Source organism: Geotrypetes seraphini, chromosome 11 (assembly GCF_902459505.1).
Source record: "Geotrypetes seraphini chromosome 11, aGeoSer1.1, whole genome shotgun sequence".
In the NCBI taxonomy this organism is placed as follows: Eukaryota; Metazoa; Chordata; class Amphibia; order Gymnophiona; family Dermophiidae; genus Geotrypetes; species Geotrypetes seraphini.
Window position 1 is genome coordinate 117,199,754 of NC_047094.1, and position 15,730 is coordinate 117,215,483.

The 15,730-nt window shown below is 43.6% G+C and overlaps 1 protein-coding gene across 1 annotated transcript; it reads right to left on the reverse strand.

Moving 5' to 3' along the window:
* Window positions 1-9,642: 9,642 nt before the first annotated feature.
* Window positions 9,643-11,592, reverse strand: CXCR3 (C-X-C motif chemokine receptor 3; the record flags this gene model as incomplete). The annotated part of the gene is made up of 1 exon (XM_033962614.1): window positions 9,643-11,592. A coding segment is annotated over one exon (960 nt), but the record flags the coding sequence as incomplete, so codon positions are not given.
* Window positions 11,593-15,730: the final 4,138 nt, after the last annotated feature.

Here is a 15,730-nt window from a genome sequence, read left to right on the forward strand (position 1 = left end):
CCAACGTGTGGTGGACACCTGGAATGCGCCTCCAGAGGATGTAATAGGGCAGAGTACGGTACTGGGGTTTAAGAAAGGATTGGACAATTTCCTGCTGGAAAAGGGGATAGAGGGGTATAGATAGAGGATTACTGCACAGGTCCTGGACCTGTTGGGCCGCCGTGTGAGCGGACTGCTGGGCACGATGGACCTCAGGTCTGACCCAGCAGAGGCATTGCTTATGTTCTTAAGTCCTAACTGACACAAAATCCTACCTGACCATGAACAATACCCCCCCCTCAGCTACCCTACTAGCAGAACACTTCCAGAACAAAATTACAAATGCCAGAGCTACCCTAAATGACACCACAACCCACTATATTGAATGCACAATATACCCCACAGAAAAAAATTCTACCGCAGCAGACAGAATATGGTCCCACTTTTCCAACATACAATGGACCGAACTCAACAAATTCTACAAAAAGTACAGCCACGCATCCTGTGACCTCATCCACTGTCCACATACAATGGCCCGAACTCAACAAATTCTACAAAAAGTACAGCCATGCATCCTGTGACCTCATCCACTGTCCACCTTATCTCCTAAAAACTTCCAGAACAGAATACCGAGCTCTTCTCCTACAGTGGATACAAACTATGCTCACTAACGGCCTTTTCCCAACTGAACTTAGCGAAATCATCATCACCCCGATCCTAAAAGACCCAAAAGGACCAACACACCAACCTTCCAACTACAGACCCATTGCCTCGATACCGCTCTATATCAAAATAATAGAAGGGCTAGTAGCTAAACTCCTCACCAATTATCTAGAAGACCACAACATACTTCACCCCATGCAATCTGGCTTCAGATCCAACTTCAGCACAGAGACACTACTAGGATCCCTCATGGACACAGCAAGACAACACCTCAGCACAGGGGAAAAAAATGATGCTCATACAACTGGATCTGACCGCAGCATTCAACCTGGTGGACCATACCATCCTACTTCAAATTTTAGACACAATAGGTATCACAGATAAAGTATAATCTTGGTTTGAAGGATTCCTGAAATCCAGAACATACAGAGTAAAATTAGATAAAGAAAAATCAGATCCCTGGGCCAACCCCTGCGGCGTACCCAAGGATCCCCACTAGCCCTTACTCTCTTCAACCTCTACACTGCCTCCCTCGGCACCCACCTGGACAAACAAGGCATCATGTCCTATAGCTATGCAGATGACATTACAATTCTTGAATGGAGTTCTTTTCCTAATTGTTTTTAAATATATATTGTAAACCGCTTGGATCCTTTTTTTGGCTATTATGCGGTATATAAAGTTTTTAATAAACATAAACAAATCCTTTCAGAACAGCGCATTGAGCTGTACCCAGAAAGAAAGCAATGGTACCTCTGGCTTATCTGCCAGTACTATCGGTGTCGCGGCTTGCCCCGAAGAAGGTGACCTCAATGAGGATGCACATCTTGAGGTTGAGGCAAGTCAAAATTAGTTTTCCATAGAGCTAAGAAGTTTTGTCTCTGAACGTTGTTCAGTTTTTTGCCATTTGCCTTCCCACTCACGCATTTTTTTCTTAGTTTATATTTAAGTTTACTTCTTTTAAAAGAAAATAAAAAGAGGAACATTTTTTCCTCTCTTTTTTTCCTTGGGAGCTTCAGCCGCCAAAACCTTCATTTTTCCTCAGCCATCATTTTGTCTAATGCAGTCTTTTTGACCATTTTTCAGGCCACTAATGGGCTTTAAAAAAATGTATTGCAGGGTCAACTTCTCTTCCCAGCAGTTGGTGCTTCAAGTCCTTTTGCCCAGAACACCCAGTGGAACTTCAACAGGAAAGATTGTTCGGGACTAGCATGGGCATCGATCAGAAACCTTCGTCGTCAGACATCGACATCGGCATCAGGAGACATCGCTCCATCTTGTAAGCCATTTCAGAGCCACTAGCTTCCCAATCATCATCGTAGGTCACTTTGTATCGAGTCTTCAAGAGAAGGCACTTGTGCTTGTGGGTAGTTTGCAGACTTTCTTACGTTCTTAAAGTGGTGATGCCTCCCCTTTGGGCTACCTGCCCAGGAGCTTCCTGTCTTGCCCAGTTTGTTCTGCAGCTTCTCTGCGTGCCCATCTGCGATCTCTGGGTGTTTTGGTGCATCCGTACCTCGACGACTGGCTGATCAGAGCTCCCTCATGGAAGCAGGGCCGCTTGGTGGTTCACCAGGTGGTGTCTCTACTGAAGTGTCTCGGATGGGTGATCAATCTGAAGAAGAGTTGCCTTGTGCCGACCCAGGATATCCGGTTCAACATGGGTCTGAACTGGGTGTTTCTTCCAGAATCCAGAAAACTAAAACTCAGGAATGCGATTTTGAACATGTTGGCTGTCCCTGCTCTGACAGTACCTGCAGGTGTTGGGTCTCATGGTGACAACCATAGACATAATTCCATAGGCAAGAGCTCATCTGTGTCCTCTTCAGTTTTCACTTCTGTTGAGGTGGAATCCCAAAAGAGATGCACTGGGGATGAAGCTGCCTTGGTTGGCAGCGGCGTGCAGCAGTATGCTGTGGTGGTTGGACCCAGTCACTCTCTCCACAGGTCTGCGGGTTTTGGATTGGGTGACCTTGACTACAAACATGAGTCTCTTTGGTTGGGGAGCAGTTTGCATGTCCGTCCCAGTCCAGGGTCACTGGACACAGAGAGAGAGCCGATGCTCGATCAATTGGCTGGAGCTACAAGTGATCCGGTTAGCTTTGATACAGTTCCAAGTGAATCTCCACAGGAAGGCTGTCCATGTGTCCTCGGACAATGCGACGACTGTTGCCTATGTCAACCGTCAAGGGGGCACAAGGGGTCCCCGGCTGGGATTGGAGGCTCGGATGCTTTTTGCATGGGTGGAGCGTCATCTCTTGGCCTTATCCGCGGCTCATGTGGTCGGTGTCAACAACGTTCAGGGAGACTTCCTCAGTTGTCAGACTCTGGACCAGGGAGAATGGTTCCTGTCCGAGCTGGCTTTCAGGGCCATAGTGCGCCGCTGGGAGCATCCCACCTTCTATCTGATGGCGTCCTCAGTGAACAGGTGGCTCAGGTTCTGGACTTCCTGCAGGATGGCCTCAGGAAGGGTGTGGCAGTCTCTTCTCTCCGTGTTCAGATTGCGGGCTCTCCTGTTTGGGTCTGAGGCCTCCCTTGTGACTGCCTTGTCCATCGTGGAGCCTGAATTTGGTCCTGCGCTCCCTGACTCGTCTGCCCTATGAACCCCTGGATGCGATCTCTCTGAAAGATCTTACCATTAAGACCGTCTTCCTGGTGGCAATCACTTCTGTACGGCGAATATCGGAGCTTCAGGCTTTGTCATGCAGAGATCCTTTACTCTGTATTACAGAGTCGGCGGTGATTTTGAGGACTGTGCCTTCATTTCTTCCGAAAGTGGTTTCTTCTTTCCACATCAACCATGAAGTTTGGTTGCCAGCCTTTGTTCCTTTGGGTTCCAAGTCTCAGGACCGTGTTCTGCGGTCTCTGGATGTCCAACGTCTTCTCTTGAGATACCTGGAGGCCACTAACGACTTTCGTCTGTCGGACCATCTGTTTGTCCTGGCAGGCCCTGCGCGTCGGGGGTCCGCCTGCTTCCAAGACTACTATTTCGCGTACAAACTGTGGCCAAACAGGAGCGAACACGTAAAAGGAACCTGCTCACTGAGCCTTTAGCTAAAGTAGCACCCAACCACTGGTGAATCCAAGTCATTCGCTGAGCGGAGCCTGAAGAAGCTCCGAGCTTAGTTCAAGATGCTACAGAGTGTTTCATGCAAATAAAATTCAGACATTCCCAGGCCACAAAGTGGCCGCCGCAGATCGCCCTCCCACTGTAGCGGAAACAGAACGACGCTGGAGATCAAAATGCAATCATTAGTCCTGAACATCCTGCAGGACAAGTCCTCCATCTGAGGAAAAGGAGGTACGCTTAGCGACCTGAGCCATAGTTGAATCTATCGTCAGCGGGACCAGTCTCTAGTTGAAGTCCGATGCCATGGGATACAACTTTGCCAAGTTCAAGTATAAGGAAACCCTCCATGGACTCCCATACTTCTAACAGCACTTCTGCCAAAACCGCCGTGCAGCAAGGAGGCAGACAGCGGAGGCATAGAACTCCAAACTGTACATACTGTTGGAACCGCATTGTCTAAAACCAGGTTACGTGTTCACAGTAGCCCAAAAATAAAGACAGGCAGGCGGCTAGTCTTGAAGAGCCGGCACTCCGCCTGGCGATCTGTAAGGTCTTGGAACCCACTGGTCTGGGTAACACCCAGATCCACTAAGTTAGCCACATCTGCTGCTTCCGCCGAAGAAACAGGCGACAGCAACGGCACATACACCGAACCAGAAGCAAGGACAGGGACGAGCAGCCTGCTTTCTGGTACCCCAGTAAAGGAACAAATCGTCATGCTGGCATCCAAAAGTGGAACAGATTGTTATACTGGAGTCTGAGTGGGAGAAATAGGCAAAGCCCCTTTTACTCCTGGGTTTTTTTTTTAATTTTGTTTTTTACAGTCAGATACCTCAAAGCCCCAAAATCTGGTGAAAAACAGGCACCGGCAGCCAGAACCACTTTGTGCGTCTCAGATCTCACAGGAATAGCAGACTGTGGAGACGTTTTCCTGAAACTGCACTTGCGTTTCACAAAAACGCCATCCGCGCACAGTTTAAGCGCCCCGGATGCAGTAATCACTCCGGTGGAATGAAAGAGCATTAGGGCCTCTCAGGAGGAGTGGAGCGTGTGATCTGCTCATGTCTCACCCCCCCTCGTGGCCCACGGCGCACGGGATAAACGGCCACGAATCCAGCCGCCATCCGCCACATCTAAGGCATAAATCCACGCCATCCTGTCCTGAGGTGGCCATCTATGAAGTTTGGAGCAAAAACGAAGCTTCTAAGACCCAAAAATATACTTTTTAAAACTTTTAAGAAAATCCAAGATGGCCACCGCGGGTGCTGATTTTGACAGAAAAACGGCCGTTAAAAATGCAGGAAAACCCTAAAAATGGTGATTTTAGGATTTTACAGGTAGGGGGACCAGGGCATACAGGGAAACCCCCCAAAAACCCTAATTTGAAGCCCCCCCCCAAATGGCAAAGGCTGTGGCTCACAGACACCACAGACATGTGCTGCAATGCATTTCGGTGGCAGCCAGCAATACACAGTACAGGCATAGGGAGATCATTACCTCAGGAGCTGATTAAACTGGATATTTCAGACTTCTGGCCGCCTCAACTTCCCTGTCACCTCAGATCACGACCACCAGGACCCCTCAGGGAAATCAGGAAAGATGCGCGGTGCGGTTCTGATCCCAGCGTACCTCCTCGGAACCGCAGCAGCCTATGCTCTACCCCTTTGCGGACGAACCAGGGGAGAGATGGCTCCCGAACCTGGAGACCCGATTCAATCTGCAGGCTGTCCAGAGGGCTTACTGCAGTTTCAGGCTCACAGAGCACCCTCCAGAAGCAGACAAACTTTAAAATGTCTGCGATCTCCCACCGAAGGATCACTCGCACAGAATTGATCCTCAGCACGAGGGCAAATCCGCGGTACCAAAGAAAATAAAAGACTAGGCATTGCGAAATAAAATCACACGCAGAAGAAAACTAGAAGTTCTCAGCAAGGCTGCAGAATCAAACTGAACTTCAAGGGGAGTGGCCGCACAGGTGACATCGCAGAGGGGGTTGGTGTTATTTTTAAGTTCTGCAGCCAAGGCTGGAATGGATACATTACCTGATAGTTCAGACTCCAGAGGGATTGTACAAAAATGGGCTTTAAAAAACGTATTGCAGGGTCAACTTCTCTTCCCAACAGTTGGTGCTTCAAGTCCCTTTGCCCCGAACACCAAGTGGAACTTCAACAGGAAAGATTGTTCAGGACCAGCATGGGCATCGATCAGAAACCTTCGTCATTAAAGACATCGATATAGGCATCAAGAGACATTGCTCTGTCTTGTAAGCCAGTTCAGATGCCGCCAGCTTTCCAATCAACATCGTAGGTCACTTTGCATTGAGTCTCCAAGGGAAGGCTTGCAGGTAGTTTGCAAACTTTCTTAAGTTCTTAAAGTGGTGATGCACTTTTAAAGATATCCGTACCAGGACTCCGTGGATGATATCACCCACATGTGAGAATATGCTGCCTGCTTGTTCTGGGATAATCATTAATTATTAAGCAGAAGTAAAGATTTTTTTTTAAAAACTCTTTATTCATTTTAAGAACCAACACAAAGTGCAACATATTATCAAACAGTTTACAAAATAGACAGCACTCAATTCCATCAATTGATATAACAAGTACATATCCCTGCCCCCTCCCCCCCCCACCCTTTCATACAGTATAAAAACAATCAAGAATAGCACAAATGGTCAAAGTAAACAAATTACAATTCAAAAATAAATTAAGTACATATCCCTTCCTGGATGTGTATAATCAACGGGCAAAACTAATAATCAATCTTTACAAAATTTTGTTAATGGGTCCCAAATTTCTTTGAATTTCAGAGTGTCCCAATTGTAGTGCACTCATATATTCAAATTTATAAGTTTGGCACAAGGATTCCCACAAAAAAGTATAGTTTAACCTGTCCCAATTTTTCAAAATAAGCTGTATGGCAACTCCCGTCATGATGAGAATTAGTTTATTGTTATATGGAGTTATTGGACTCATGGCCATCAATAATGTACCAAACAGCACTGTATCATACGTCAATGCCAATGGAACTTCCAGTATTCTATTTATTTGACCCCAAATGGATTGCCAAGTATCAAGGGACAAAAGAGCAGCAAATGATCCAGTGTCCCTATATCGAGACAGTGCCAGCATCTATTTGACTTAAAACTATCTAATTTTTGTAATCTAAGAGGGGTCCAAAAACTTCTATGCAACAAAAAAAAAAACACCATGTTTGTCTCATAGATGCTGACGCTATACATCTCATCCTCCAAGTCCAAATTCGTGGCCATTGAGACGCAGAAATCTGCTGCTTTATCTCAATGCTTTATCAAAAACGAAACAGACCTTGTTGCGTTTAAGAAAATTTTAAAAACATACTTATTCCAGGACGCATTTGACTTATAAAACATAGTCATTTTAGGTTTCCGTACTCTTCTTTTTTTCATCTTAACCCATTACTACCCAATGTGTTTTTACCCTTTGATGTCAAACTCTAACAGATAACAAAATTGTAACTTCTCCCCTTTCTTCCCACCCCTTCTTGTTCGTCAATCTTTGTCGGTCTCTTAAGTGATTTTTTGTAAACTAAATGTATGTCTGTCTATTAAGTGATTTTTGTAAACTAAATGTATTACCACACTCTGATGGTTTTTAACTGTACATCGCTTAGATATTGTGATAAGCGATTCATCAAATAAAGGTAAACTTGAAACTTGAATGCTCCAAATGTCTTTAAGACTAGTTTTTGGTTTCTTATTCAAAAATTCAGATATTAATTTATACCACTTGGCTGCCTGATGCCCCAGCAAATCTGTCTGGAAGCACAGGCCCGACATGCTATACTGAGTTTTTAAGTTGCGCCAATCAGGGAACCCCTTCTGAATGGCCTGCTTCAACTGCAACCACTTATATACTTGAAACTTTGGGCTCCTTTTACTAAGATGCGCTAGCATTTTTAGCGCATGCACGAAATTACCGCGCGCTAAACCGTGTGGTACGGTTCTAGAATAATGCCAGCTCAATGCTGGCGTTAAGGTCTAGCACATGCTATTCTGTGTGTTAAGGTCCTAACACACCTTAGTAAAAGGAGCCCTTTGCAATACCAAATGTTTGTTGCAGTCATGAAAAGTCATGCATCTTTCCATCTGATAACATATCATCAAGTGTGCGTATGCCTGCCTGCAGCCAGTGCTTCCAGAGGATCTTAGACTCACCAATTTGAATCTTGGAGTTCAACCACAAAGACTGACACGTGGATAAATGAATCGGAATAGGTATTAAGTTATTAAAAAATTTCAATGTCTGTCATGTAGCAAATAAGATTCTATTGTCCTTATAAATCCTAGGTAACTTGATACTTAAAATGTGACACAATCGCAATAGGGACAGGAGTTGCCATTCTAATATTAACCAATCCGGAAGATGCTCCATGAGTTCAGGAAAGATCCAATACATACCCTGCTGCATAATAAAAGCTTGATGGTATCTATAGAATTGGGAAAATTTACCCCACTCGCCACAATTGGTTTTTGCAAGGACACTAAAGCAATTCTGGCAGTTTTACCCAGCCAAATAAATTTAGTGAGAATGCCATTCAATTTCTTATAAAAGGATCCCTGAAAATAAACTGGCAACCAGTGTTCCCGCTAAGCTGCGCTGGCGCACGCTGGCGCACAAAATATTACATCGCAGCGCACAAGTTTCACGTCACAGCGCACACTCGAGCGGAGGTGAGAGGAAGCGGCGGCGGTCTGCCCTGATCGCCTAAGATGCAGCAGCGGCGGCTCCTTTCATGATCCCCGTAAATTACGGGGATGCCGCCGCTGCTGCATCTTAGGCGATCAGGGCAGACCGCCGCCGCTTCCTCTCACCTCCGCTCGAGTGTGCGCTGTGACGTGAAACTTGTGTGCTGCGATGTAATATTTTGTGCGCCAGCGCACGCCAGCGCAGCTTAGTGGGAACACTGCTGGCAACATACTCATTTGGTAGCAAACTACAGGCAGAATCATCATCTTGACAGTTTGGACCCTCCCCCACCAAGAAAGATGTAAAAGGTTCCAATGCTCACACATTTCTTTGACTTTCAGCAATAAAGATTTTTCATTTACTGTCATTGTGTCGTCCAGAGTTTCATGATACCTAAATACTTTATACCCTCTTCCTTCCGAAGGAATGGGAATGAATCAAATAATCTTTTCATACAATGCACATTTAGCGGAAGAACCTCTGATTTGCTTCAATTTATTTTGTATCCAGAGAATTTACCAAATTGATCTATCAATTCCAGTAAATGCGGAATGGTAGATTCAGGATTCTTCAAATGAAGTAAGATATCATCTGCATAAGCAGAGATCTTATATTCCCGATCTGCATAAGGAATCCCCTGTACCTCCTTTTCCTGCTGTATAGTCAACAACAAGGGTTCCAGAACAATATAAAAAAGCAATGGAGATAAAGGACATCCTTGTCTAACTCCTCTCCCCAGACAAAAACGTTCAGAAAATGTGTCATTAATATATAGCCTGGCAGAAGGGGAACTATACAAGGTTTGAATCATTTGAATAAATCTGGATTCTATACTAAACCAATCCATTGTTTGATACATGAAAGTCCATTCCACATGATCAAAGGCCTTCTCTGCATTCAAAGAGACAGAAAAGGCCAGATCATCCATTGTTTTTGCTAAATTTAGCATATGAAATGCCAATCCCTTATGCTGCCAAGTTCCGCAATCCAGAGGTAAAGATTTTAGGACAAGTATGCATGAAAGCAATTTGGATACAATAATATGTAAATTTATCTAGTGCATATTAACAAGAGATATCCTGAAAACCCAACTGATCTGTGACACTAGATTATCAGCAAATAGAAACTTCCACAAAGAAAAACACTTGATATGGAATTATTAGCTCAATCTCAACAATTTAATATCACTAGTCAGTTTTTGCACAGCAGAAACTTTCTAACAGTTGTAAAATGATGCTATATACAAATTTTCAAAGAAGGTTTCCTCCATGTGTTCCTAGGTTGGTATGTTGTTATCAAATGGATTAGATGAACCAAAGTGGCTTTCCATTTTATATCTGTGGGGAAGTCATTTGAAATGAGATAGAGCATTTTAACAAAACGTCCCATTTTGTTTTCTTGTGCTTAGAAAACAAAATGAACAAAAGCCAGTATAGGGCCTGAATGTCTACTGAAAAAAATGCAGATTGTGGGGTTAGAGCCCTTGGCTTTTGGAAAGCTCCTTTATCTGCCAAGCCTTCAAGAAGTAGTTATTTCTCCATTCCTACTGTTTCTCACATGGATCCAAGACTGCTACATTTTGAATGTGTGAATGGATGGCAAATATTCAAAATGGCACAAGCTTTATGTCAGTTGGTACTATTTTAACAAGCTACATCAGTGAAATAGGAATGACTAGGGATTGTTTCTATCCCTGGAAGACTTGGCAAACCATCTCATTTTGTTTTATTGTGGGATGGGATCTCAAAGAAGTGCCTTGTTTTATTTGCAAGGTATATTTATTTTTTAGGGGATGACCTCTTTTTGTATTGTTTTCCATTTCTTTTATATTGCCCCATATTTTTTAATTTTAAAATAAGCAAAGCAAAATGAATTTTAAAAAAAATTAGAAACAATAAAATGGAAAAAAAAATTGAAACATATCCCTACTACTTAATACATCTGGCAAATAGAAGGTTGTGCAGTGCCACCATTGAATAAAGGTTACATTTCACATGCTTATATTCATTATCTTTTTTTATAAGTTGATGCTATCTTTGATATAACAATCTGAGCATGCTGGGGCTTATTGATATTTTAAGGACTACATAATCTCAAAGGGCATGTAATGTAAAGCCTTGAATTCCAGGTTTCTAGGTTCTTGCACAATTTAGAACCTGCTTTCAGCTAAAATTTTCTGACAGATTTATGTCCAACTTATAAAGCAGAATATGTTGTCTCTCCAGACTCAGACCATGTAGAATTTCTCTTCTGTGGTGTCACATGTTTCTTCATACACTTACAACCAATCTGATTGAGGAGCAGCTGGAAGTTGTTCCTGAATTTGATTCCAATGAAAGCATAGAGAAAGGGGTTCAGGCAGCAGTGGAAATAACCAAGGCTGGAGGTGATAGATTTCCCAATATCAATCTGAGTATCCAGATCACAGTTTTGGTTGAGTACATTGAAACTTATCAGTGTGTCTGTCAGAAGGACCACATTATATGGAGCCCAACATAAAATAAAAGTTATAACCACAGCAATAATAATTCTCATAGCTTTGTGCTTCTGGAAGCCTTGAGAACCCATCAAGGTCAGAATGATCCTAACATAGCAATAGACCATAACACACAAGGGCAGGAAAAAGCCCACCACATGGAATAGGAAGCGTAAAGTGGCCCTCCAGTAATAAGCGGTGTTGGAACTGAAGTTATGCAGACATTCAATGGTATTGTATCGGATTTCATTCACTGACTGAAGAAGTACCAAGTCAGGGATAGACAGTAGGAAGCAGAAGCCCCAAACAGCTAGGCAACTCATATGCACCAACAGTGTCTTGTGTTTCTTATACATTTGCACAGCATGGACAATGGAAAGATAGCGATCAAAACTGATGCAGACAAGCAGGAATATATTGGAATAGAAGTTGATCTTAAAGACAGAACCAATAATTTTGCAAGACAAATCACCAAAAATCCAGCCTAAAACAGCTTGGATTGCCCAGAAGGGAAGTGTCAGAACCAGGAGGATGTCTGCAATAGCAAGGTGCAGAATGAAAATGTCAGTAGCTGTCAAAGTGTGCTTGTACTTTATCATTACAGCCATCACTATAAAGTTCCCAAATAACCCCAACAAGAAAACCAAGGTATAAAATATTGGAAGGAAGATTTTATCAAAAGCTTGAATTTTGTACACTGTGCAGGGAGGAAGAGGGCAGCAACTGTTAGTGTCAGGGTACTCATAGTAGCTGCTGTTTTCAAATATTGGATTAAAATCTTCATCATTCAAAATAATCTTGGAATCCAGCGTCTGAAAAAGAAGAATAAGAATATAATAGATAATATATTTAGACTAAAATATTTATATAACAGCATTTGTACACAGCTCTCCATAAGAATATGAGATGCAAGTTAATCATACTTAACTCAGCAGTTAATGCATTAATTATTGTGATTAAAAAATATTAATCACATTGCAGTATCTCCTATCTCCTCCAAACATCTCTTTTGCTCTCTTCCACATGGACCACATTGGAGCAATCCAGCATCTTTCTCCCCAACTGTGATCACCTCCCTCCCCATGCTAGTTTACCTTAAAAGTGGTCTTTTGTTGATCCTCAGCATCATCATCATTGCACAGGTTTAAGGCTGTATAAAGTATTTTTGGATCTTTATCCAGTGCTTTATCCACTCATGCAGAAACTTTATTATATCAACCCACATGAACAAAGTCCATACTGTGAGTCCGATTCATGAATTTTTAAATATGCAAAACTATCAGCTGCGTACTTGTTTTGCTGAGCACATGTCCATGCTGTTTTGAGGTACTTGTTCTTTGGGATGTTACCATGGCGTACTGCTGTGACTTTGCCTTTCAGTTTTATAGCATTTCTTTGCATTGTGGTAAGTTTGGTTTGTTTTTCATTTTTTCTAACTCAGTTTTCCCTTTTTTTTTTTCTGTAGAGCTGCTTCACCTCTTGTCGGTTCCTGAACTAGCTGCTCCATTAAGCAGTCCTTGATTTCCTTAGCATGCCCTGATGTTACATTCTCCCAGTCAATCACCCATTATTATTGTGTTACCAAGTTTGTTAGCCTCACTAATTTCTGATTACATTTCAGAATCTGGTCTGGAGGATTGAAGTACACTCCTTTCACTATCCTTTTCCCCCTTACACATGGAATTTCTACCCATAAGGATTCCAAGGTGTGCTTCTGCTCCTGTAGAATTTTCAGTCCATTCAATTCAAGGCCCTTCTTCACATAAAACGCTACACTTCCACCGATTCAATCCACTACAGTACAGTATGTACCCCGGTATGACAGTGTCCCATTGGTTATCTTCCTTCCACCAGGTTTCAAAGATGACTAGGTTATCTTCCTTCCACCAGGTTTCAAAGATGACTATTATATCTATCTTTTCATTTAGTGCAATATATTCTAACTCTCCTATCTTATATCCTAGGCTTCTGGCAAACAATGTTTGTTATATCCATTTACAATTTGCTCAGCAGTTGGCATGGATAAAATCAGCCTGCTTTGAATTTAAGGAAACCTGGTCTACTGTGACCTGTATTGCAATCTCGCAATCATCATGTTCTGTCTTCCCTTTTATGATGATATCGTTTAAAGATACCTTGTCCTGAACCATGCTGTTTTGAGCGACTGTCAGCCTTCCCCAGCTTCCTTGCTCTATCTCCTTTATAAATGTTGATGCCAATATGTCTGGTTCCATCCTTTCCAGAATAGGTTTCTGTCCTCTGTAACTTTGTTTAAGAAAGGCCGGCCGGAGGGATGCTTACTCCCTCCAGCTGACTGGCCTGCCTCTGCAAAATAACTGGGATGCAATGGCTGTGGCCTAAACCTCCATTTTGAAGAGATGGGCCTGCTAGCCAGAGGGAGTAAGCATACCTCTGGCCAGCCTTTCTTTGACAAAAGTGCAGGGGTGTTAGGATGGACTTAGGAATGTGGGGTGGGGGTCTGGAGTTTGGGGGGTAGCAGGGTGGGGTTCTAAATGTTTGAGGGGGGCTGGAGGTGTAAACAGAAATGTTGAACACTGGAGCGCAAATGGAAAAAATCCAAATCCCCTTCAGATAGACAATCCTGGAGGGACAATATCAAGTTTTATAACTCAGTACTAAAAAAAGCAAGGAAGAACTTCTATTGTGATAAAATTTCCAGATCCAACAACCAGAGTAGCACACTATTTAATATCTGGCGCACCTTAACTTCTAAAAATGACTCCACCATTCCCCCCTCCTTTCCATCAGCAGACAAACTAGCATAATTCTTCAATGAAAAGATCACTACCATAAGGAGCTCCTTCCCTCCAGCAGTCTCTTACAACTCTTTGGCCCCCAACGACTCTAACCCTATCCCAGCAGACAGAACCTGGACTACTTTTGAACTCGTATCCGAACCCCAGATCTCTAAACTCTGCCTCAAACTGAAATCCTGCAAATGTGCCCTGGATCACCCCTATCCCCTATTCTCTTCAACATCTACATGTCTTCCCTGAAACTCTTCCATCTATCTTCCCTTGAAACAATCTATACTTATGCTGACGACATCCTTGTCCTTCTCGAGACAGACTCGAACCATGCCAACCTCTCTGAGAACATAACAACCTGCATAACAAAACTCCAATCCTGGTCCCTCTCAGTTCAAATGAAACTGAACGAGTCCAAAATGAAACTTCTCTGGGTCGGTCCAAAATTAGAACAGCTGCCCACCCTCTTCGCACTGCCCTCTGGCGCCACATTGCTGCTTGAGTTCTCAAACAAACTTCTAGGCATCATCATCGACTCTTCTCTTTCCTTCAACGACCACCTCAACTCCCTGGTAAAATCATGCTTTTTCAGCCTCCACATGCTGAGGAAAGTGAGATCCTGCTTCCGCCAACAACATTTTGCCATCCTTGTTCAATCCATCATCCTTTCCAAAAAGACTATTGTAATTCCATCTACCTAAGTCTAACTAAAAAAAGGTCTTCAAAGACTTCAACTAATTCAGAACACTGCGGCCAAGTTGATCTTCGCAAAACACAAATTTGACCATGTTTCCCCACTTTTGTCTAAACTCCACTGGCTCCAAATAATTTCCAGGGTTCATTTTAAATGCTCCTGCCTAGCTTTTAAAATCCTACACAGCATCCTCCCTCCCCTAATCCCACTATCTTGAAACTCCTCAAGACCTGACAACACCAGGCCCACCCAAAATCTTAAACTATCCTTCCCCTCACTAAAAGGTATCCTCTAAGCGGGAAAATTGGGAAAATCTCTCTTCTTCAGAATCACAGGGCTTTGGAATAACATTACTACCCCACTACGGAATCAGGTCTCCTTCCAACTATTCCATAAGCACCTGAAAACTAGGCTTTTCACAAAAATGTAATGCTCTCTTCCCCCCTATACTCAACCACCAAACCCAATGTGTTATACCTTCCTTTATTAAGCTCTTGTAAACCGTGCCGGGCTCTATATTCATAGATAGGATGAGGTATTTAAACTTAAGGTTTAGTTTAGTTTAGTAAGCAGTTGAGGAGGTGTCAGGGGTTCTAAGGGGTGTTGGTAGGAGGGAGTGGTCATTGGTCCTGCCAATCTGCAACAGGGAAGCTTGGGAGATCAAAGGGGCCAACAGCAGGTGGGAGTGGGCATCCCTCCTGCCAATTTGGGGGGTATTGTAGGTGCAGTCGGTTCAGCTGATTGCAGTAGGGGTATTTTCCCCCTGATCAGCTGAGCTGGCAGGACACCATGAAGCTGCGGCTTTGGGGAATCCTGCCAGCTCAGCTGATCAGGGATTCCTTTGCTGCAATCATGATCCATGTGGGAGCAAACAACATGAGCAACAGGAACTGCAGCAGGGAAGTACTGAATGACCATTTCCAGATGCTAGGAAGGAAGCTGAAGACCAGAACGCTGAGGGTAGCGTTCTCGGAGATCCTGCCGGTACCCAGGGCCGATGAGAAGAGGCAAATGGAGCTGCAAGCAGTCAATGCGTGGATGAAGCGCTGGTGTGAGGAAGAAGAATTCCACTTTGTGCACAAATGGACGATGTTCTGGATGAAGAACAAGTTTTTCAGGAAGGATGGACTCCACCTCAGCGGAGACAGAACAAGGCTACTTGCAAGCAACATCAAGAGAGAAATTGAGATGTTTTTCAACTAGGAAGATGGGGAAAGCCAACAGTCGACTGAGAGTCGATGGTTCGGGAACTGGTATAACCAGAGGATACCGTGCAGGAAGACAGCAGGGAAGACTCACCGAATCATAGGCAAGACAGAAATCCTGATAGGTCGAAAGGGACACAAGTGGGAAGGA